The sequence below is a fragment of the Pelodiscus sinensis genome, chromosome 19 (genome assembly GCF_049634645.1).
Source record: "Pelodiscus sinensis isolate JC-2024 chromosome 19, ASM4963464v1, whole genome shotgun sequence".
In the NCBI taxonomy this organism is placed as follows: domain Eukaryota; kingdom Metazoa; phylum Chordata; order Testudines; family Trionychidae; genus Pelodiscus; species Pelodiscus sinensis.
Genome location: NC_134729.1, coordinates 11,281,593 through 11,306,721, shown reverse-complemented (window position 1 = coordinate 11,306,721; position 25,129 = coordinate 11,281,593). Strand labels below are relative to the sequence as shown.

Genomic DNA, 25,129 nt, shown 5'->3' with positions numbered 1-25,129 from the left:
CCCCTCAAAAGACAACGACTTTCTCTTCACTCACCCACAACCTAATTCACTAGTCATGGACTCAGTACAACAACGAGCGAAGTTTCCACAGTATAGGACGGGCAATGCAGACAAGGACCACAAAAAGTTGGACTCCTTTGGCAAGAAAGTATACTCCTCTTCAACCCTACAACTCAGATATCAAATTACTCTGCTCTTTTAGCAAATCACAACTTTGACAACTACTCAAAATTGGGAGAACTAATGGCGCATCTCCCCGACTCCAAAAGACCCATCTTAAAATCAATAGTTCATGAGGGCCATATGATCGCCCGTGCCACTCTCCAAATGGCAATGGATGTAGCTGACACTGCAGCCCGAGTTACAGCTACAGCGGTGGTGATGCGTAGAGCCTCTTGGCTCCAGTCATCTGGAGTTCCACACAAACTCCAGCCCAAAGTGGAGGACTTGCCATTTGACAAACAAAAGCTATTTGCAGCTACTACGGACGAAATGCTCCACAACAGCAAAAATTCTAAGTCCACACTTCTCACGCTAGGCATGGGCACGCCACCATATAAACGCAGACGATACACCCCATATAATTCATATAATCGATACCGCTATGGACAATACAGTCGACCACAGAGGCCTTATGAGGACAACAGACCAAGACAGCGAGGTCCCAGAAGGCGACCCAACCAAGCCCGCCCGCCAGCCAACCAACCATCTAAGCAGCAAATTTGAACATTTGGTCGAGGGTCTGCAAGACCTCCCATTCGATCTCGCACCTCAACATGGCCATCTATTCAACCACCGTTTGCTTGCCTTCCTCCCACAGTGGGAATCCATAACATCGGACCGCTGGGTTCTAGAGATAATTCGAGTGGGCTATACCATCCCTTTTACTTCTATACCCCCTACCCTTCCCCCTACCCCGTCCCTTTTCAGGGACCACTCTCACGGAAACCTTCTAAAACAAGAAGTCAATCGGCTCCTTGCCATTGGGGCTATAGAAAGGGTACCTCGAGAGTTCCACGGGAGGGGGTTTTACTCGAACTATTTCCTGACCGAAAAAAGAACGGGGGGCTGGAGACCGATATTGGATCTCCGCAAACTGAACAAATTTCTCAAGAGACAGCGTTTCAAGATGGTCACTCTTTCCGCAATCATTCCTGCGCTAGATCGAGGGGACTGGTTCGCAGCCCTCGACCTCCAAGATGCCTATTTCCATGTAACCATCCACCCCGCCCACAGACGCTACCTACGCTTCACGTTGGGACTGGACCATTTCCAGTACAAGTTTCTTCCCTTCGGCCTCTCATCAGCCCCGAGGGTATTTTCCAAGGTACTGGCGGTTGTAACCGCGTATCTCAGACGTCAGAACGTCATCATATTTCCCTACCTAGACGATTGCCTTCTAAAGGGATCCTCATACGCCGAAACCGCCGCTATGATACATACGACCACGGCCCTCCTCAGTCGTCTAGGCCTTCTAATCAACCAAGACAAATCAATTCTGTACCTGGTTCAAGATATAGAGTTCACTGGCGCACACCTGGACTCACTCACAGCCCGGGCATACCTACCTCAACAACGCTTTGCAACCATGCAAAAAATTATAAACGGGATGCTCGCAGTTCCTACCACCACAATACTTACATGCCTCCAACTAATGGGACACATGGCTTCCACCACCTACGTAGTCCACCATGCTCGTCTGCACTTTCGATGTTTCCAGCTCTGGATTGCAGCCGTTTATATCCCATCACGACACCCTCGAACCAAAACGGTTACTATCCCACCAGACGTGCTCGCATCCTTACGATGGTGGACAGTGCCAAACAATTTTCTGGCGGGGGTTCCATTCCAACAAATCGAACCCACTATTCAAATCACCAGAGACGCTTCCCTGCTCGGCTGGAGGGCACATATGGATGGTCACGAAGTTCAAGGCAGGTGATCCCCAAACGAGACACTCTTACATATCAATCTCCTCGAATTGAGAGCAGTAAGAAATGCCTGTGCACACTTTGCCTCCGACATCGCCAATCACAGAGTCCGCATCCTAACGGACAACATCTGCACGATGTTCTACATAAACAGACAGGGTGGAGCTCGCTCCCGCTCGCTATGCACGGAGGCTATTCACCTGTGGAATGCGTGTTTCCGCAACCAAGTCACCCTTATAGCATCATACCTGCCCGGAGTGAACAATACCAAAGTGGACTCCCTCAGCCGAAACTTCACCACGGACCACGAATGGGAGTTACATACGGAGGTGGCAAACTCAATTTTCCATCAATGGGGATGGCCATTGATAGACCTCTTTGCTTCTACCCAGAACACCAAATGTCCCCAATTCTGCTCGCGTGCGGGACTTGGCAAACACTCTCTGGGGGATGCCTTCCTAATCAAATGGACAGCCCCCCTACACTACGCCTTTCCTCCCATACCGCTCATCCCAAGAGTTCTGCGCAAGATCCTGAGAGACAAAGCCCTAGTCATCCTGATTGCACCATCATGGTCTCGCCAAACCTGGTACCCATACCTTCACAGGCTAGCGGTCCAGCCACCCCACCCACTACCATACCGGATAGACCTACTATCTCAGGACAATGGCAAGATACTCAATACCCTGCACCTTCACGCATGGCTTCTCTCTGGTTCTCGGAGGTAGAAGAGCGCTGCTCCCAGTGAGTAAAAGACATCCTCCTCCATAGCAGGAGACAGTCTACTCGGAAAACTTATCAACAGAAATGGACACGTTTCCGTCATTGGTGTCAGCGAGCCAAGGTGGAGCCCTGTGCCTCACCACTAAATACCATCCTGGACTACACTCTGGAGCTTAAGGTATCAGGACTGTCAATCTCCTCTCTAAGAGTACACCTTGCTGCAATAGCAGCATTTCATACCTCAGTAGACGGCTTCTCCATTTTTAACCATCCTATTACGAAGAGATTCCTCAAGGGGCTCCAGAATGTGTACCCACCACATAAGGTCCCACCCCCTTTATGGGACCTAAATCTTGTTTTGAATTGCCTCACCAGACCTCCCTTTGAGCCACTGGCAACAGTACCACTTCCCTTCCTTTTTATGAAAGTCTGCTTCCTATTAGCCATTACCTCCGTCAGGAGGGTGAGCAAACTCGCAGCACTAATGTCAGAACCTCCTTACACAGTTTTCACTAAGGATAGGGTCATACTGAGACCCCACCCCACGTTTTTGCCAAAGATATGTACAGAATTCCATCTCAACGAACCGATCGTATTACCTACCTTTTTCCCAAAACCGCATTCTTCGCAGACAGATGCCAGCCTGCACACTCTGGTCATCCGGAGGGCTCTGGCCTTCTTCCTAGAAAGACCAAAACCATTTCGTAAATCCAAAAGACTTTTTATCTCCATTGCTGAACGATCCAAAGGGACACCAATATCATCGCAACGAATCTCAAAGTGGATATTGACATGTATAATCAAATGCCACTCTCTGGGCAATAGACCGCTACAATGCCCACCACGAGCGCATTCTACTCGAGCCACGGCTGCTTCTACAGCCTTTCTGGGCAATGTCCCCTTAAGAGACATTTACCGAGCAGCAACATGGTCTTCAGACCATACTTTTGCTAAACACTACGCTAACCTTCCACGACTCAAGAGTGATTCAGCAGTTGCCACACCAGTACTCTCTACCACTGCTAAACAATGACTCCGGCTCCCTCCAGCCTTACATTGAATACTGCTTTGTAGTCACCTACAGTGGAGCACCCACGGGGACACTACTCAAAGAAGAAAAGGGAGTTACTCACCTCGTGCAGTAACGAGTGTTCTTCGAGATGTGTGTCCCCGTGGGTGCTCCACGACCCTCCCTACCTCCCTTCTGCTCGGAGTCAAAATTCTCGGGTGGAGACGAGGAACTGAAAGGGAGGGGGTTGAGTCATGCTCCTCAGGAGGCGGGAAGGGTTCGAGACGCCTCCTGGGCATGCGTGGCTCAACAGGGCTATACAAAGCTCCGATCTGCGGCTCAGGGCAACCCTTCACCTACAGTGGAGCACCCACGGGGACACACATCTTGAAGAACACTCGTTACTGCACGAGGTGAGTAACTCCCTTTTCTGCCCCGGACATACAAAAGTAAAGGCCACACTGGTCCCAACCTGTCTGTCAAACTCTGGATCCTAGAATCATAGAATCATAGAACCATAGAGCTGGAAGAGACCTCAGGAGGTCATCAAGTCCAGCCCCCTGCCCAAGGCAGGACCAACCCCAACTAAATCAACCTGGCCAGGGCTTTGTAAAGCCGAGACTTAAATACTTCTAGGGATGGAGACTCCACTACTTCCCTAGGGAACCCAGCCCAGTGCTTCCCCACATTCCTAGTGAATTAGTTTTTCCTAATATCCAAACTGGATCTCTCCCACCACAACTTGAAACCATTGCTCCATGAGCATGAGCTAAACTAGTGTGTGGTGCTGACATTGTTGCTGCAATTTCTGTTTTCAGAGAACGAATAAGGAAGAGGAGAGCATTTGTGTTTTCTGGGATGTCGCTGGCAACAAAGGCAACTGGTCCGAAGAGGGCTGTGAGCTGCTCACTACAAACAGCACACATACCACCTGCACCTGTAACCACATGTCCATCTTTTCCATCCTAGTGGACAGGAATGCCAACCAGGTATTTCAAGCATCTGCCAAAGCTCCTGGTCCACATGCAGAAATCTGGGGTTGCATTCGCCCAGACAAAAACCCGCAGGGAATTTCAAGAGAGCGCCCAAGCCCTTGGACACCCAAGCTGAAGGCCTGTAGCACAGAAAAGAAAGGAGCGATGTCTCGTGCTGTGAATTGTTCCAATGGCTGGAGCCAGCCGCTAGTCATGATCCCCTGCACTTGGCCAGCATGTTAGACGTCCTACAGACTGGCTTATATCCTGTGCAACCCAATATTTGATCCAATCTGTTCGCAGTCACTATTAAATCCAGAGAACCGCGTAATTGTCTGGGGCTGCAAACTCCAGACCTGCGCTGTTTATGCCTCTGTGTTTTCTAGTGGAAGGGGCAGGGCATGGAGGGGATCCCCACTTGTAGAGCTGGAGCGCTGATTACTGTGGGAAACTATCTGGGTATTGCAGAGTGCCTGTTCCTACAGCGCGATTTCCAAGATTTTCTCTGGCTTTAATTTTTCCTTTTGCAGAATGACGTCGTCCTGAGCATCATCACCCACGTGGGCCTGTCCATCTCCCTGCTGTGCCTCTTCCTCGCCATCCTCACCTTCCTCCTGTGCCGCTCCCTCTGGAACGTCAGCACCTCCCTCCACCTGCAGCTCTGCCTCTGCCTCTTCCTGGCCGACCTGCTCTTCCTCACCGGGATGGACAAAGCCAAGGATAAGGTTGGGAAATCATCCCAAATGCACCTCCCCCACTTTTCTCTGTCTTGCCTGTTTAGACTGTAAATTCTTTGGTGCAGAACTCTCACCTGGGGGGGAGGGTACCTCACGGAATGGGCCAACAGCTCATGGTACCTGAGCAGCTGGCCTGAGCTGCTGCCTGAGGGGCTCATGTTCCCAGATACAGCGTAACCCCCCCTTCCATCCCCGGCTGTGTGGTTGTACAGCGCTGAGCCCCAGGGCTCCTGGAACTTGTTTGGGGCCCTGGGGTGCGACTGTAATGAAATAATGAGGGAGAATGGGATGCACATGAAGCCCCTTCCTTGGAAGGCAGGGGGAAGAGATTCATAGAATCATAGATCACTAGGACTGGGAGGGACCTCGAGTCCAGTCCCCTGCCCTCATGGCAGGACCAAACACTGTCTAGACCATCCCTGATAGACATTTCTCTAACCTCCTCTTAAATATCTCCACAGATGGGGATTCCACAACCTCCCTGGGCAATTTATTCCAGTGTTTGACCACCCTGACAGTTAGGAACTTTTTCCTAATGTCCAACCTAAACCTCCCTTGCTGCAGTTTAAGCCCATTGCTTCTTGTTCTATCCCCAGAGGCCAAGATGAACAAGTTTTCTCCCTCCTCCTTATGACACCCTTTTAGATTCCTGAAACCGATTATCATGTCCCCCCCCCCCCAGTCTTCTCTTTTCTAAACTAAAGAAACCCAATTCTTTCAGCCTTCCCTCATAGGTCATGTTCTCTAGACCTTCAGTCATTCTTGTTGCTCTTCTCTGGACCCTCTCCAATTTCTCCACATCTTTCTTGAAATGCGGTGCCCAGAACTGGACACAATACTCCAACTGAGGCCTAACCAGCGCAGAGTAGAGTGGAAGCATGACTTCTCGTGTCTTGCTCATGACACATGCAAGAGGGAGCTTGGAGAACCAGACAGACCTTCCCAAGAGATGACAGGAGTTGTGGGCAGGACAGCAAATAAGGGACAATGGAATCTGTGCCAGCTCCGTGGGTGCTCTTCAAGGGGGCTGTTTCGGAAGAGTGGGCGGGACTCCTGGCTGGGGAAGGGAGGGGTGCTCTGGGGCTGGCATACCCAGGGAAAAAACCATAGTGGGTGCTCAACACCCACCGACAGGCTCCACAGATTGACATCTCAGGGGTTTCCCTAAACCCCCCATGAGGGGGTATACCCCTCTCTGAATTTCTGCAACATCCCCTCAGTTTTGTGAACTATGGTGCCGTACAGCCCACCTTCACCCTCACAGTCTCATCCCTCATTGGCCCTGATACCCCCCTTGTACATTTGAACACCCCCCCCCCCCAATTTCAGTTCCTGGGGAGGCTACTGACCTCCTTCCTGCCAGATCAGCTGTCCAGTGGCAGGCCAGAGGCTCTTGGTGGGGCAGGACAGGAAGAGGTGGAGCCTTTTGTGGCAGGGGTGGAGTAGGGGCAGGGTCTGGGACAGAGCAGGGGTCTAGCTCTCCTGGGAAAATAAAAACTCAGCATCTCCAGACAAGGGTAGAGATTCAGGTGACAGCCAGGAGTGGAAAACGGAGCCAGGCATGAGGCCGGGCAGGTGGGGTCTTACAGGGATCAGGAGAGGAGCGTGGGTGGATGGCGCAGGGAGTTTGCTGGAGGGATGGAGGTGCACACAGAACTGCTGGTGCGGGCAGGGCATTCAGACTGTGAGCCAAGGCACGTGCGATGCACCAGTCCTAAATCAGGGGCGTTGGTTTTGCCCCTGGGAGCCTTCACATGCCTGGTAGTATTGTGTCCAGCACAAATGAAATGGTGCAGATTCAGATCTTCCTTCTGCTAGCTTGACACCACTGGCCTCCATGGAGATACCCCAGGTTTACACCAGCATCAGTGAAATCAGAGTCTGGCTCCAGAGTTTCAGTATCTCTGGGCTTCGGCTCCCCGGCAGTAAGAGGGACCCTGGACTAGAAATCAGCTCCACAACCACAAACAGCTGAAGCTGCACTTTTGGGCGGATGCTCATTTCCCACTGTGGAAAAGTGCCTTTGGCCCACCGGTGGAATCCACACAGCCGTCAATGGGTGCTGGCTCTCGGGGGGAGGACAGTGTGTATGCTGAAACCAGTGTGTCCCTGGTTTACTTCAAGCACTCCTCACCCAGAGTCCTGGCCAGAGCAAATATTGTAATTCAGTATCCAACGTGTGTGCAACACCCCTGCCCTCTGCTGGGTGGGGTCAGAATTGCCACAATTTTTAAACAAACAATAAACTTAAACTTTTGTGGGCACAGTCCACTTCCTCAGATGTCTGGATTTTCTTCAGATGTGACTCCAGACATCTGAAGAAGTGGGCTGTGCCCAAGAAGGCTCATGATACCATCTCCATGTTTTGTTGGTCTATAAAGGGCTACCAGACCATTTGTTGTTTTTTGAGTTTATCCTGTCCAGACTAACTTGGCTACCCCTCTGACACAACTATTCTAAGCATTTATTTGAGTTATAATAGTTGCTGACAGGACTCAACTGAGGTCCAGGCACCACTGTGCTAGGCACTGCATCTATAGCAAGAGAAAGTTGGTGCCCTAAAGAGCTCATGGTCTAAGCAGCTTGAGATAAACCATGGGGGACAGCATGATTGCGCAGGTGGTGTCACAGAGAGGGCTTTGGTTTCTTCAACCACGGGACTCTGTTCCGGGCACAAGGATTGTTAGGAAGAGATGGGATCCACCTAACAAAGAGAGGAAAGAGCATCTTTGCAGGCAGGCTTGCAAACCTAGCGAGGAGAGCTTTAAACTAGGTTTCTTGGAGGTTGGTGACCAAAACCCTGAAAGGAGTGAGGAAGTCGGATACTGGAAAGAAATGCAAAGAGGAATGAGCAACAAAGGAGGACCCCTGATTCGAATGGAGAGGGTAGGGTGATCAACTGGTTATCTGAGGTATTTGTACACCAATGCGAGAAGTCTAGGTAACAAACAGGAAGAAATGGAGGCCCTGGTCCAGTTCAAGAACTACGATTTGATTGGGATAACAGAGACTTGGTGGGATGACTCGCATGACTGGAGCACTGTCATGGCAGGGTATAAACTGTTCAGGAAGAACAGGCAGGGGAGAAAAGGAGGTGGAGTTGCATTGCATGTAAGAGAGCAGTATGATTGCTCAGAACTTCAATATATAGAGGGAGAAAAGCCTGTTGAGAGTCTATGGGTCAAGGTTAGAGGTGTAAGCAACAGCAGAGATGTTCTGGTTGGTGCCTGCTACAGGGCGCCGGATCAGATGGATGAAGCAGTGATCATGAGATGGTAGATTTCAGGATCCTGACCAAAGAAAGAAAAGAGGGTAGTAAAATACACACCTTGGACTTCAGAAAAGGAAACTTTGACTCCCTCAGAGACATGATGGGCAGAATCCCCTGGGATGCTAACAGGAAGGGGAAAGGAGCCCAGGAGAGCTGGCAGTATTTTAAAGAAGCCTTATTGAAGGCACAGAAAGAAACCATTCTAATGCGCAGCAAGAGAAGCAAACATGATAGGAGACTGGATTGGCTTACAGGGGAAATCCTTGGTGAACTTAAGCACAAAAAGGGAGTTTACAAAATGTGGAAACTTGGACAGATGACTAGGGAGGGGTATAAATATATAGCTCAACAATGCAGGGGAGTTATCAGGAGGGCAAAAGTGCAATTGTGACTCATAAGAGATATGAAGGGGAACAAGAAAGGTTTCTACCGGCATGTTAGCAAGAAGAAGGTGATCAGAGAGGGTGTGCGGCCCCTACTGGATGAAGGAGGTAACCTAGTGACAGATGATGTGGGGAAAGCTGAAGTACTCAATGCTTTCTTTGACTCTGTCTTCATGGACGAGGTCAGCTCCCAGACTAATGTGCTAAGTGATGCAATATGGGACAGAGGTAGACAGCCCTTGGTGGGGAAAGAACAGGTTGGGAACGATTTTAAAAAGCTAAACTTACATAAATCCACTGGTCCAGACTTAATACATCTGAGAGTACTGAGGGTATGTCTACACTACCCTCCTAGTTCGAACTAGGAGGGTAATGTAGGCATACCGCACTTGCAAATGAAGCCTGGGATTTGAATTTCCCGGGCTTCATTTGCATAAGCGGGGAGCCGCCATTTTTAAAACCCCGCTGGTTCGAACTCCGTGCAGCGCGGCTACACGGGGCACGAACTAGGCTTCCTAGTTTGAACTACCATTACTCCTCATTTCACGAGGTTCAAACCAGCGGGGTTTTAAAAATGGCGGCTCCCCGCTTATGCAAATGAAGCCCGGGAAATTCAAATCCCGGGCTTCATTTGCAAGTGCGGTATGCCTACATTACCCCGCTAGTTCGAACTAGCGGGGTAGTGTAGACATACCCAGAGGGAGTTGGCAAATGTCATTGAGGAGCCTTTGGACATTGTCTTTGAAAAGTCGTGACAATCAGGAGAGAGCCCAGATGATTGGAAAAAGAAAAATGTAGTGTCCATCTTTAAGAAAGGGAAGAAGGACGATCCGGGGAACTATAGGCCGGTCAGTCTTACTTCAGTCCCTGGAAAAATCATGGAGGGGATCCTCAAGGATTCCATTTTGAAGCACTTGGAAGAGAGGAAGGTGATTAGGAATAGTCAGCATGGAGTCATGAAGGGCAAGTTCTGCCTGGCCGGTGTGATTAGCTTCTATGATTAGGTAACTGTCTCTGTGGATGTGGGAAAGTCTGTGTATGTGATATACCTTGACGTTAGCAAAGCTTTTGACACAATATTCTTGCCAGCCAGTCAAGGGAATGTGGATTGGATAAATGGACAGTAAGATGGATAGAAAGCTGGCTGGAAGGTCAGGCCCAGTGGGTCGATGTCAGGATGGCAGTTGGTTTCTAGCGGAGTGCCCCAAGGTTCGGTTCTGGGACCAGTTTTGTTCAAAATCTTTATTAATTATCTGGATGGATGACAGAACAAGGAACAAAGGTCTCAAATTGCAGTAGGAGAGGTCCAGGATGGATATTAGGAAAAACTATTTCACTAGGAGAGTGGTGAAGCATTGGAATGGGTTCCCTAGGGAAGTAGTGGAGTCTCCATCCCTAGAGGTGTTTAAGTCTCGGTTTGACAAAGCCCTGGCTGGGTTGATTTAGTTGGGATTGGTCCTGCCTTGGGCAGGGGGCTGGACCTTATGACCTCCTGAGGTCTCTTCCAGCTCTGTGGTTCTATGACAAAATTCTATTTATCCACATTTTATGGAAGAGGATCTGAGGCGGAGGGAGAGGAATTGACTTGCTCGCACATGAAGTCAGTGGCAGGGCTGCGAACTGAACTCAGATTTCTGAAGCAGCTTTATCACAGGAGCAGCTTGTCTCACAAGGGCCAATAGCCTCTAATATTAGCCTCTAATGGAGATTCTCTTTCAGCTCATGAAGTAGGGGCACCTGCTTTTGGACCAGGATGATCTGAGTTCCACTCTCTACTGCTTTGATGAAGTAAAGCAGCCACTGTATGCCAGGTGTAGTCCTACATGGCAGAGGGCTTTGTTAAATATTTCACAATTTTTGGGTGCTATTTTCTCCCCAGCTTGAGGACACATCAAATAACTGTTGCTTTCACTGCCATAATGAGCTACATGCCAGAGTTGCTGAGTTCTCTGTCACCTCCAGGGCTGTGCGGTCATTGCTGGCTTGCTACACTACCTCTTCCTGGCCTGCTTCACCTGGATGTTCCTGGAGGGGCTGCACCTCTTCCTCACTGTCAGGAATCTGAAGGTGGTGAATTACACCAGTGCCAGCCGGTTCAAGAAGAGATACATGTACCCATTCGGCTATGGATTCCCAGCTCTGATCGTGGCTATTTCTGCTGCAGCAAATTCTAAAGGCTATAGAACTTCCCAGCCGTAAGTGCAATATCCATCCCCGGGGGAGAGCAGGTATCTCTCAACTTATCTGATGAATTGCAGAGAGGAAATGTATTCTGCGATACCTGCCTCTTCAGATGTTTTACACAACACCCAGTCAACCTGTGGAACTCCTTGCAGGGGACTTTGTGAAGGGCCAGAATTTAACAAGGCTAAAAAAACTCCGCAGATAAATTCATGGAGGGAATGTCCATCAATGGCTATTAGCCAAGATAGGTAGGGATGATGTACCCAGCCTGTATTCGTTGGAAGCTACGAATGGGTGACAGGGGATGGATCACTTGAGGAGTCCTTTTTCTGTTCCTTCCCCCTGCGGCATCTGGCATTGGCCACTGTCCAAAGACAGGATACTGGGCTAGATGGTACGACCCAGTGTGGATGTTCTTATGTTCTTACAAAACTAGTTTCTCTAAGCTAGGTTTATGAGACTGACATAAAGAGAAGCAGGCAGCGTTCACCCTCCCCAAGAAAAGAGATGCCAGACTTGCAGGGAAGACCAAACTTATTTGTGTACATACGAGTGTATTCTGCTTTTACATGTCTAGCCGCCGGTGTGCAGGCCATAAAGCTGTTGAGAAAGTGCAATTGTTATCCCCAGACTCTAAAAATCCTCACTCCTGCCCCAGACAGCCCAGTTGGGTCTCATGCCAGTCTCCCAGCTCCCCCAGAATCCCCAACTGGGTTATGCAACAGGCTTCTGCCTCCCTCCCACTCTTCACAGTGCACTGGACTCCTGGCCCTTCACCCCCTGCAATGCACCAGGACTCTCTGATCCTATGGTTCTTCCACACCATGAATGTTGCTGGCCCAGAGAGTTCCAGTTTATAGAGGTGCAACCAGTATTTCATTTTCCCTCTCCCAGGCCCCAGTTCCAAAAGGCACCTGTGTCAGGGCTCTTCTGAATTAAGACCTTAGTTTTATTGTTCCCATTTCTCCGAGATAGCAACTCTGGTAACCCCAAGAGGAGAATTCACTTTCTTTTATTGCCAGGAGTAATCTGTTACCTTTTTGCCATCTTACCTTTTAGTTGCTGGCTTGAAACAGATAATGGCTTTCTGTGGAGTTTTCTTGGACCGGTCTGCCTTATTATTTTGGTGAGTCATTATTTTTCATTTCTGTGGGGAGCCAGAATAATGTCCAGAGTTGTTTTATCAGGACTAACAAAAGGTCTGGAAGGGACATAATACCCCGTTCTTCAGGGTTTTAACCAATCTGCATCTATCAAAGGCCAAAAGGAGACCTTATAAGGGACTGATTTTATCACTTCCTCTGAGCATCTGGTACTGATACAGAGGTAAGATACTGGACCGGATGGACCTGGGGTCTGATCCACTCAACTTGTGTTGTTTCCACAGATTAATTGTACATTTTTTATCACAACCCTCTGGATCCTGAGAGACAAAATCTGCTCCCTCAATTCGGACGTGTCTACCGTCAAAAACACAAGGTATGAAAGCACTAACCCTGTCAAGAGGTCCAGTTAGCCTTCTGTGGGAGGATGGGTCTTCTGTCAAGTAAAGTAAGGAAATACCTGAAAAACAATTAATAGTCTTTCAGCATGTAGCAATGGTATCATGAGCTTTCGTGGGAACAACCCACTTCCTCAGAGAAAGAAAGGTCATGATACCATCTACATGTACATCAGAGTGGTTTAGGCTGCTAGTCTGGGCTTTGGGGGAGACGTGCATTTAACTTCTTGCCCTAGCACAGACTTCCTGTGTGACCTTGGCCAAGTTATGGTGGCTACGTCTACACTGCAGGCTTCTTGCGCAAGAAGCTTCTTGTGGAAGAGATTTTCCGGAAAAAACTGCCTGCCCAAGTGCGTGTCCAAACTCCAAAAGCACAGTGGAAAAGTGATGCGCTTTTGCGCAAGAGATTGTCCTGACTGCACGGACGCTTTCCTGTAAGAAAACTCTGATTGCCATTCACAGAATGGCCACCAGGGCACCTGTGCTTGTTTCGATAGGCTGCTTTTTGCGCAAAAACACTGTTTCTTGTCCACACACACTTTTTTGTGCAAGAACGCTTGCGCAAAAACGTGTTATTCCTCATTGAAAGAGGAATACCTACACCTTCATCTCCTTTACAAACTGATTGGAAACCACCACAATAACAGCCCTGCAAGGCGAACTCTACGTTTGAGAGAAGCCATGGCTTGCCATTAAAGATGTGGTTCCCTCGTTCTTACACAGACTCATGATATGGACTAGAACAGCTGAGCTATGTAACGGTTTGTTGTGTACCTGATACTGTAGCATGGGAGAGTGCAGTGCAGACTGATGGGCCCAGACTCTAAAGCCAGTTTTGTGCAGAGCCATACCAGGCAGATCCAGACTTTGTCTCACTTCACTGGTTGCAGCAGAGTTACGAATTTGACTTCAGTTCATTGATAGATACTGGATAGCACCCAGCATTGTAGCACCCTGCGCCCTGCTCTGTCTCTGATCACCAGTGTAACACTGACCAAGTCAATCTTCCTCTATTTCCTCTCACATTGTTTTGTAGTCCAGGCAGTGAGCACATACTCATGGAATATGAATTGTTACAGAATAAGGATAAAGGGCAAGTGCCTAAGGAAAAAGTAGCAAAAGTGCAAAAAATCTGGAGGCTGACACCTATAAAAATAGCACTTGTGCTAACTGCTTAAGCAAGACCTTCCAGGTGATGTAGAAGTAGATGCGCAACACGTTAGCACAGACTAGTAAACCATAAATCTTAAGTTAAAAATGACACCAGGTTTCACAAGTGTTGCAAACTGCTGATTGGTAACAGCAAAAAGGCCATTTGTACCAGTTTAAAATATTTTTAAAGATGGACATCAGCAAATGCCTCACGACAGGCACTCATCCAAATAACATCAGACAGTTTAACCTAGTTGATATATTAAACTAATCAATTAGAACATCCTAACATCATAAAGGTAAGCATCTGAAATATGGTTTAAAAACTAGGCACACAAGTGCTTAAAAACCACCAACACACAGAACACATCTAACCTGAGATCCAGCTGTTAAAATACTTCAGGAGTCTGCCAGAGACAAGCAAAAACCTGTCTCAGGCCTTAAAGCTCTCCTTGGGTACGTCTACACTTGTACCCTCTTTCGAGAGAAGGATGTAAATGCAGACATTTAAAATTGTAAATGAAGCTGAGATTTAAATATCCTGTGCTTCGTTTGCATATTTGCGGGTGGGCGCTATTTTGAAATACTGTATTTCGAAATAATGCTATTTAGACGTGGTTATTTCAGAAGAAAACCCTTCTTCTGAAATAACCGGTAAACCTTGTATGAAGAATCAGGGTTATTCCAAAACAACTTCTTCTGAAAGTGACCATCCACACTGCAAAAGTGCATTAAAAAAGCGATCTGCTTTTTTGAAAGAGAGTGTCCAGACCAAATGTAAGCCCTCTCTCATGTAAGCTGTTATTACTATGGGCAGAATGGCCATCAGGGTACCTGTGCTTTTTCCTCTTTCCTCTTCTTCCGAAAGAACTCCCTCTTCCGCATCCACACACGCCTTTTTGCAAAAGAGCTCTTTCTGAAAAAGGTTTCTTCCTCATAGAATGAGGAATAGCAAGGCTGGGAAAACCTCTCTGTTCGAAAAGAACGCGCTTGCAGTATAGTCGCAAAAAAAAAAAAAAAAAAAAACCCTGTTCTGTCGATTCACTGTCAATTTTCTTGCGCAAAACGCACTTGACGTGTGGACACTGCAAGTTTTTGTGCAAAAATTCTGCAGTGTAGGCAGCTGTAGTATCTCCATGCTCTGGTTCTCCAGCTGGAAAATGGGGAGATCACTTTCTTACCATCAGTGCAAGAAGGTTGCTGCCACACCCTCTAGCATGAAAGGAGGTTTCTGTCCGACGCAGGGTTACAATTTGGTTCAGTGACTCTCAATACCTACACTCTGCAAATAGTTCAAGCATGCCAGTCTGTCCTATGCAAATAGTTCCAGCACCCTACTCTGTCCGGCCTCACCGAGTGGGTGTGAGAGTAAATACACTAAAGAGCCTGGTATCAGAAATAAAACCCTGATTTGTACAGTTGTTCTGCAAACAGGTCCCATCAAGAAGCATTTCCCACCAGTGTCTATCGGAGACTTTTTGAATAGTGGCTACTTGGAGGGCATTCGCTACTTCAAGCCTGCCCACCCCTTTGCACAGGGTTGTAATGGGATCTCTTCATCTGCTTGAATCCAGGTTGCTGACATTTAAAGCAGTTGCCCAGCTTTTCATCCTGGGCTGCACTTGGAGTTTTGGGCTCCTACCTGGCAAGGTCATGGCGTATTTATTCACCATTGTCAACAGCCTGCAGGGAGCCTTCATCTTCCTGGTGCACTGTCTCCTCAATCGCCAGGTAAAGCCCATGTCCTGTCGCCTGTTCAGCTCAGCAGCTCCATTAATGCTCAGTTAATCTTTAGCTGAGCGAGGTGCCACTGGAGGGGACAGGATGCCATGCCAAGTGGCAAGGGTTCAATCCACATTAAAGACCTGAGGCAGGTTAGCTGTATCATGTAGTTTGGTGGTAGCTGCATCAATTTGCATTTGCTAGTTTGGACTTTGCAACCTGATGAACAGAATTTGGCTCATTTCAACGAGGGGCTGAGAGCGTCTCATCCAACTTCCCATGTGGGGTTTTGGGGTGGGGAAGTTGGTCACAAGAATTCCAGTCCTTTGGCTCTGTTGGGACATAGAAGGGAGGGGTGTTAAACTGTGCACGCGTCTCATGGGTCGTTGGTTACATGAGCCAATGGGCGTGCTCCTTATTTTTCTAGGTGAGAGCAGAGTACAAGAGATGGATTCAAAGGATTGAAAAACCCAGCACCAGAACTACGACATTTGAGATCTCGATGTCAGCTGTCCCCCTTAGCACTGGAATTGTGGTACTCTTCTCTTTTTCCAACACTGCCATGTGACACACATCCATGGAACAGGGTCTCCTTTTAGCAGCCTCATTGCTGAGTATCTGGGCCTGCTGCTGGCGGGGGAGAAGCAAGAGGGGCACTTTCCCAAGGGCCCACCAATTAAAAAGTACCCAGGGCCCAGCAGCTCCCACAAAAGTTCTGCCAAAAAAGGATCTCTTGATTCAAAGACTCTTCTGATATTTTCCATGAAGGTTCTGGGGCTGGATTCCCAGGACATGGATCCTGCTTAGGGCATATCAAAAGTGTCTTCGAATCAAGAGATGCTGCTGCAGCTTTTTCCCAGAAGGCAGGTCGGGTCGAGGAAAGTGAGGGGAGGCTCGGTGAGGCTGCTCTGAGGTTCACCCAGAAGGTGGTGGATAGGACTGGGCCAGCACAGGGGTCTTCTGGCAGGATAGTGGGGGGAGAGGGGCTTGTGGTCCAGCAGAGCAAAGGGAGCAGAGGGACCATTGATTTCTGCCTTGGCCCCAGAATTGCTGGTGGTGGTCTGGTGAGTGTCTATCTTCTGTAGCAAATGGCCAAAACTGTTATTGGTCAACACAATAATATCAGACCCACAATAATATCAGGGTGTGTGTGAAAGCCCTCCCATGATTCCCCGCCTTCCTGGTGGTCCACAGCTTGAGCTCAGCATCCCTCCTTCCCCCAGCAGTGGGGGGCGCATACTGGTGCTGCACCCTCCCCCTCCAACCTCCCTCCGCCAGCATGGTTGGAGCGCCAGCACCAGATTCCCACTGAGGGAGGAAGAGAAAGCCCCGAACCTTGCTGCTGAATCTGGTATGCTGGGAAGAAATGCTCCCCTTCCCCCTCCCCCTCTACCCGTTGGGGGAACAGCAGCATGTGCACCTCCAAGTGACTGGTGCTTTGTGGTAGTCCAGCTGAGAATGGAACAGGAGTATTGGTCCCATGCAGACCTGGGAGAATCCCATGTGCCTTGAGTTCCTATGCTGACCAACAGAGAATTTTTTTTAATAGGACCCTCCCACCACATTTCCTTCCTGGGGTCTCTTGTGAGCTCCTGGGAGCTCTCTACATGGCGTGGGCAGATACTGGCTTTTGAAATATCACCACTTACATTACAGGATCAGAAGAGATTTCTGAACAGGACTGAGACTGAATCTTCATTTGTTCAGAGGGCTGGCCCCATCTGTGAGGGTCAGCACGGCCAGGAATTTCTCCTAGTTCCTTTGCCCATACAGGAAAAGAACCCAGGAGCTCTGTCTATTGCGTTCTAGAGCAAGTCCCCCTCTTCCACATTAAACACTCACTCAGTGGCCTTGACCATGTCATCACATCTTTGCTTTCTTTCCAGGAAAGGGATAAGTCCTCCTGAAAAGGGGAGACGCTTATTGCATGTGGGGTGAAAATCAACTCTTGCTCCATTGCTAGAGCACAAGTCCCCTCCTTTGCTGGAAGAGGAAGCTGCTGATCTTCAGTGTCCTCTGATAGCTGCTACTCTATGGCTTCTCCTTGTATGGGAGTAGGGGAAGGCTGAATCTCATGTGTTTTACCATTTTATTGCTTCCCGCAAGTGGCTGCATTCTCCTCGCTAAAGTCTCGAATGAGGGGCTGGCTGCTCTAATTGAAGTCAGCTAGAGTTTTCCCATCTGTGCTTCCGCTCCCACTGAAGTCAAAGAATCAGCAAATCCTTCCAGTTAATAAAAGGTGGAAAAAATGACTTCGTTTCCCAACCTTCTCCAAACATAGAACTTGGGCCAACTTCTCATCTAAGTTCAGACTGAAATCAATCCGGAATTAATTAAATCAACGGAGTTACTCCGGATTCACACCCATATAGCTGTTCTCCGGGGAGCCACCTACCTGCCAAGCACCAGCTCCTGCCCTCCACCGCCCGTGTAAATATGTAACCGATAACATTTTCAGTGGATATATGTTACAAAAATAAATGCATTTTAACATCTGTAATACTTTAATAATCCTTCAATTGGCATTGAATGGTGAAGAAATCACCCTAAGTAAATATTAGAACTTGTTGACTTGAGGTACATAATTTATGGGCTTATGCAACATAACTTACATTGTCCTGTAGTATTAATGTAGGCGGGGGGCTGACAGCCACTATGAGCCCCAGGACAAGGTGTAGGGGGGCCAGCTCTGCACCCCAGAATGGGTAGGGGGCGTGGGCCCAGCCAGCATCAGCACCACCTAGGTCATGATGCTGGGGCCCCATGCAACTCCCAGAGCAGTGCTCTGGTGATTCAAAGGGGCCTGGGACTACTGTAGCCTTGGGCCCTTTAGAATCTCCCTGGATCCCCTTTGCCCCCACTCCCCCATTGGTGGACCTGAGTTTAGGCTAGGCCTAGCTCCTCAGAAAGGAGCATCTCAGACAGTAGTTAAGAGATTGTCAAACAAGGGCTCAAAACTCTCCCCAGTGCAAGACAAAGGGACGCTCTTAAAAGGCAAACCCTACACAATACTTTTCCGGTCCTTTCCGTGGTTAGCTTGTCCCTGTATCTCGAAGACAGGGAGGATTTGTAGTGGTGTGTTTGCCATTGGTACTAAGCAGGCTGAGCTCTCTGGATACCAGACCTGGTTTAAAAGGGGTTTGTGTTGAATGGTGACTGGGTTGTGTTAACACCCTTGGCCTCTTAGTCTAGGTAAATTAATACAATTTAGGGGGAGTTGGGTTATGTGGGAGGGAAATTCCAGGAAAGTCTGAAGGGGGTGTTGTGGGAAAGTGGGAGTGGAAGCAGGGACGGGTGCCAGGAGAAGAGAGATATGGAGGGTGAGCAGGTGCTGAGGGGAATGAGGCACCCAGGATACTGGGACACTGAGCCAAAAAGGGGTAAGCAACCTGCAGGGTAAATGACCCAAATTCTACTGTTAAAGGTCTGTTAGGAAAGCATGTACATGGTAATTAGGGCTTTTGCTTCAATGGCTTGCAAATGGATTGCAAAGCCATGTTAAAAGTCTAGGGCTTTGGCATGCAGAGTCCTGTGGCACCTTAGGGTCTGTCTACACTACAGCGCTAATTTGAACTAACTGATTTCAAATTAGTTAATTCGAAATAAGCTAATTTAACAGCCTACTCAGGGAACATAAGTCCACATATCCAGCTCCCCACATATCTGCCCTCCATGAGGCTTTAGCAGCTTCCTGTTCAGGCTGCCACAACACACGCAATGTATGCGCACAGACACACACACACAGACATGCACACGACTCTCTTAACATGAGCAGGTGTAACCATATGCTACCAGCAGGGGGCAGCATTTCTGACACTCTGTCTCACACATGCACACACACACACTCCATAGATGCACACACAATCCACACACAAAGATGTGTGTACACTCAATCTCGGCACATGTACACACACATTCCTCTTGCTTGTGCACACGGGCCTATACAATCTACACACACATACATGTGCACTTGCACGATCACCCCACAAGCATGTACAGTGCTCCCACATGTGTGTGCACATGCTCACATGTTCTACTGCAGCTAGTAAGAAGGAACACCTAATGTGACCATAGAATGCATGTGACGGGCCAAGAGCGACCCGCACGGAGGAGCCCAAAGGAGGGCAGGGAGAAGCAGTGCCCTCGGCCGCGATGCCCAGCTGTGGGGAGCTTGTGCGTGGCAGACATCGGCCGCAGAAACTCCCCCTGCGGCTGCGAAGCCGAGCCACGGCTAGCCCGCCCCATGACGCATGTCCATTGAGGGCAGGCATGGGGCCCAATGGGGGGCAGCACCGCCCCCAGGAAGCCCGGAGCCCCGACGGGGACACCCAGAGCCGGGGGGTCAAAGACACCCGCAGCCATGGGCTGCCGCCAGACCCGGACCCTACGACGGAGGATGGACTCCTCCAGCGCCGAGCGACCGAGCCACGGTAGGCCACAGGGACCTCATGGGAAGGGCAACAGGGTCTGTAGAGTTGAGGAAGCAGCCCGGGGCAGGGCCCTTTTGGTGTCTGTGAGTGGACGCGTTTCGGGAAGGCATTCCACATCCACCGCACAGGGAGCAAGTAGACCCCTGTGCTGGGACCCGGTGGAGAGTGTGGGCCCGGGTCCCCCTCGCCCATCCCGCCATCGTCGGGGGTGAAAGTTGCTCCAACTCCGGCGAGCAGGAACCTCCAGTGGAGACCGCGGGGAGAAGCCCGACACAAGGGGACAGGCGACCCTTGGGTTCACAGATCCCTCAGACTTGGCCGAGTGGGGTGATCACGCCCAAAGACACCAGTCCAAACTAAAACTCCTGGACCAACAGGCCGGAGGCCGTCGACGGGTTTCGCCAAACCCCCCTCCCGGGCATGAGGGGGTGATCGCGCCCCCGAGGCGGTCACAATGCAAAATAAATTTTTGGCCAGGTGATGACTTCTGTGGCACTTTGTTGTCTTCTTGTGGTTGCAGGAAGATTATTCAGAATACTGCTGAGGGCTGGCGCTTTGTGTAATGGTTCATCTACACTAGCTCGTTAGTTCGAGCTAGGTAGGGCAATGAGTGCAATCAGAGTTGCAAATGATGCCCGGGATTTAAATAGACGTACTCTAATTCTCCGTCCTGAGATTGTGACCCTGCTCGGTACTCACACCATGAGTTCACAGGGACACATCTGAGGCCCACAAGATCAGAAAGGAGAGCCAAGGCACAGTGGGAGGGACTGTGACTGGCTGGCATGTCTGTGCATGAGCCAGGAACAGAGTCCAGACATCCTAGCAGCCAGAAACTTCTTCGAAGCATCAGACCACCCTTCCTCCCAGCTGGAGTGAGAACCAGCCACCCTGAATTCAGCCTTTCCTGCTAAAGCACTAAACTAAACCTCTGTCCTCAGGGCCGGCATTAGAACCCAGGAGTCCTGATATTCAGATCCCCCCTTGCACTAACCAGTAGGCATGACTCCCCTCCTTGAGCTGGGAAGAGACCCCAGGACTCCTGACTCACATGCTCCCACCATGTTTAACTCACCGTCTTTTTTGCGATTGTACGTTTCTCTCGTTTGCCTGCTGCCCACTTTGCTCATCCATTTCATGGCACTGTTCTGCCTATGCTACAGGCCTTGAAGGGCTGCCTGCCATCTCTGCAGAGCATTTCTTTTAGGCTACATCTACACTACAGGGTAATCCCCACGGAGCGTCCACACCTCAAGTGCATTTTTGCTCAAGTAAATTTATCGTAAATCAAAAGAACAGAGGGGTTTTTGCAGTTTAGGTAATCCTCCCCCCTTTTTTAGGAGGCATAATGCCTTTTTGTGCAAGAGTTCTTGAGCAAAAAGGTGTCTGTGGATGGGTAACAGGGAGTCAATTGAAAAAAACACAGGTACTCTCGTGGTCATTCCGTGAATCATAGAATCATAGAATCATAGAATAATAGGACTGGAAGGGACCTCAAGAGGTCATCGAGTCCAGCCCCCCGCCCTCAAGGCAGGACCAAGCTCCACCTACACCATCCCTGACAGATGTCTATCTAACCTGTTCTTAAATATCTCCAGAGAGGGAGATTCCACCACCTCCCTTGGCAATTTATTCCAATATTTGACCACCCTGACAGTTAGGAATTTTTTCCTAATGTCCAATCTAAACCTCCCCTGCTGCACTTTAAGCCCATTACTCCTTGTCCTGTCCTCAGAAACCAAGAGGAACAAATTTTCTCCTTCCTCCTTGTGACACCCTTTTAGATATTTGAAAACCGCTATCATGTCCCCCCTTAATCTTCTTTTTTCCAAACTAAACAAGCCCAGTTCATGAAGCCTGGCTTCATAGGTCATGTTCTCTAGACCTTTAATCATTCTTGTCGCTCTTCTCTGTACCCTTTCCAATTTCTCCACATCTTTCTTGAAATGTGGCGCCCAGAACTGGACACAGTACTCCAGCTGAGGCCTAACTAGTGCAGAGTAGAGCGGCAGAATGACTTCACGAGTTTTGCTTACAACACACCTGTTGATACAACCTAGAATCATATTTGCTTTTTTTGCAACAGCATCACACTGTTGACTCATATTCAACTTGTGGTCCACTATGACCCCTAGATCCCTTTCCGCCATGCTCCTTCCTAGACAGTCGCTTCCCATCTTGTATGTATGGAACTGATTGTTCCTTCCTAAGTGGAGCACTTTGCATTTCTCTTTATTAAACCTCATCCTGTTTACCTCTGACCATTTCTCTAACTTGCTAAGGTCATTTTGAATTATGTTCCTATCCTCCAAAGAAGTTGCAACCCCACCCAGTTTGGTATCATCTGCAAACTTAATAAGCATACTCTATCCCAATATCTACGTCATTGATGAAGATATTGAACAGTACGGGTCCCAAAACAGACCCTTGCAGAACTCCACTTGTTATCCCTTTCCAGCAGGATTTAGCACCGTTAACAACAACTCTCTGACTACGGTTATCCAGCCAATTATGCACCCACCTTATCGTGGCCCTATCTAAGTTATATTTGCCTAGTTTATCAATAAGAATATCATGCGAGACCGTATCAAATGCCTTACTAAAGTCTAGGTATATGACATCCACCGCTTCTCCCTTATCCACAAGGCTCGTTATCTTATCAAAGAAAGCTATCAGATTAGTTTGGCATGACTTGTTCTTCACAAACCCATGCTGGCTATTCCCTATCACTTTATTACCTTCCAAGTGTTTGCATAGGATTTCCTTAATTACCTGCTCCATTATCTTCCCTGGGACAGACGTTAAACTGACCGGTCTATAGTTTCCTGGGTTGTTCTTATTCCCCTTTTTATAGATGGGCACAATATTTGCCCTTTTCCAGTCTTCTGGAATCTCCCCTGTCTGCCATGATTTTTCAAAGATCATAGCTAAAGGCTCAGATACCTCCTCTATCAGCTCCTTGAGTATCCTGGGATGCATTTCATCAGGACCTGGTGACTTGCTGACATCTAACTTTCCTAAGTGACTTTTAACTTGTTCTTTGTGTATCCTATCTTCTAAACTTACCCTCTCTCTGCTTGTATTCACTACGTTAGGCACACCTCCAGACTTCTCGGTGAAGACCGAAACAAAGAAGTCATTGAGCATCTCCGCCATTTCCAAGTTTCCTGTTACTGCTTCTCCCTCCTCACTAAGCAGTGGGCCTACCCTGTCCTTGGTCTTCCTCTTGCTTTTAATGTATTTATAAAAAGTCTTCTTGTTTCCCTTTATGCCTGTAGCTAGTTTGATCTCATTTTGTGCCTTTGCCTTTCTAATCTTGCCCCTGCATTCCCGTGTTGCTTGCCTATATTCATCCTTTGTTAGTTGTCCTAGTTTCCATTTTTTATATGACTCCTTTTTTATTTTGAGATCGTGCAAGATCTCCTTGTTAAGCCAAGCTGGTCTTTTGCCATATTTTCTATCTTTCCTACACAGCGGAATTGTTTGCTTTTGGGCCCTTAACAACGTCCCTTTGAAATACTTCCAACTCTCCTCAGTTGTTTTTCCCTTCAGTCTTACTTCCCATGGGACCTTACCTACAAGTTCTCTGAGCTTATCAAAATCTGCCTTCCTGAAATCCATTACCTCAATTGTGCTGGTCTCCCTTCTACCTTTCCTTAAGATCATGAATTCTATTATTTCGTGATCACTGTCCCCTATACTGTCTTCCACTTTCAAGTTCTCAACTAGTTCCTCCCTATTTGTTAAAACCAAATCCAGAACAGCTTCTCCTCTGGTAGCTTTTTCAACCTTCTGAAACAGAAAGTTGTCTCCAATGCAGTCCAGAAACTTATTGGATAGCCTGTGCCTCGCTGTGTTAGTGTCCCAACATATGTCTGGATAGTTGAAGTCCCCCATCACCACCAAATCTTGGGCTTTGGATAGTTTTGTTAATTGTTTAAAAAAGGCCTCATCCACCTCTTCCACCTGGCTAGGTGGCCTGTAGTAGACTCCTAGCATGATATCACCCTCGTTTTTTATCCCTTTTAGCTTAACCCAGAGACTCTCTACACGGCTATCTCCTACATTCATCTCCACTTCAGTCCAAGTGTGTACATTTTTAATATACAAGGCAACCCCTCCTCCCTTTTTTCCCTGTCTGTCCTTCCTGAGCAAGCCGTACCCTTCCATACCAATATTCCAATCATGCGTCCCATCCCACCAGGTTTCTGTAATACCAATGATATCATAGTTGTATTTATTGGTTAGCAATTCCAGTTCTTCCTGCTTATTACCCATACTTCTCGCATTTGTATATAGGCATCTAAGATACTGATTTGATCTTGCCTCCCTGTTGTGCCCTGACCCTCCATTGAAGAGCAATGAGAGTTTACTTGATAGAGAGCGTCCATGTGTTTTTGCAGTGTGGACGTGCTCCTTCACTAGAAGTTTTTGTAGAAGATCTCTTCTGCAAAAAGCTTCTTGTGCAAGAAGTCTGCAGTGTAGCTGTAGCCTCAGGGATGACCTGCCAGGGTATATCCTAGGGACATGCAGACACTCTTTGACTTGTCAACTTCCAGCCAGGCCAAACCTGATGTTTCAGTAGCAGCCGAAATAGCCATCCCTAGATGGTTCTGTCACTTCCAAATGGGGGGCAGGAGGGGCAGGTAATAACAAGGATTTCCCTTCTAGCTCTCAAAGTGCTTTACAGAGGGAAGTCAATATAGAGTGTCCACCTTTCTAATGGACCCTGCAGCCCCACCCCTGTCTCTGCCTCTTTCCCCAAACCCCACCCCTGCTCTACCCTCCCCCCCCACCAATAAAAATCCAGATTCTTCTTTGGGTAGTATCCCTGTGGGTACCCCACTGTAGGTGCTGGGCTCGTCCTGGGGCTGCAGGTCGGAAATTTGTCAGCAGTAGTTCAGCTGGACTGTGCATGCACAGCGGGCTCCCGCCAGTTCCGCCTAACCATTCATGGTCTCAGGCAGAGCAAACTGCTTCTCCTCAAGCCTGAGAGAAAAAGAGTATAAAAATAGTTGGAAAGTTAGTTGTTAGTCATAGTTTAGTCAGTAGTTTATAGTTATACTTCTAATTCATTCATTAGTTAAAAATTTTTTCTCTATCTTGTTGTTC

The 25,129-nt window shown here is 48.4% G+C and overlaps 1 protein-coding gene across 3 annotated transcripts in view; it reads left to right on the top strand.

The window, feature by feature from the left end:
* Positions 1 to 25,129, top strand: part of LOC102463522 (adhesion G protein-coupled receptor E3-like) — an 80,789-nt gene that overhangs the window by 47,863 nt on the left and 7,797 nt on the right. The window contains exons 14-21 of one of the 3 annotated variants that reach the window (XM_075902273.1): positions 4,482 to 4,652; positions 5,168 to 5,362; positions 10,991 to 11,223; positions 12,272 to 12,338; positions 12,600 to 12,691; positions 15,440 to 15,596; positions 16,015 to 16,122; positions 17,474 to 18,800. In XM_075902273.1, the coding sequence (XP_075758388.1) occupies positions 4,482 to 4,652; positions 5,168 to 5,362; positions 10,991 to 11,223; positions 12,272 to 12,338; positions 12,600 to 12,691; positions 15,440 to 15,596; positions 16,015 to 16,122; positions 17,474 to 17,494 (1,044 nt within the window). In that variant the 3' untranslated portion in view covers positions 17,495 to 18,800. Of the gene's footprint in view, positions 1 to 4,481; positions 4,653 to 5,167; positions 5,363 to 10,990; positions 11,224 to 12,271; positions 12,339 to 12,599; positions 12,692 to 15,439; positions 15,597 to 16,014; positions 18,809 to 25,129 lie in introns of those variants that run through there. The other 2 variants (XM_075902274.1, XM_075902272.1) reach the window with 2 other exon arrangements.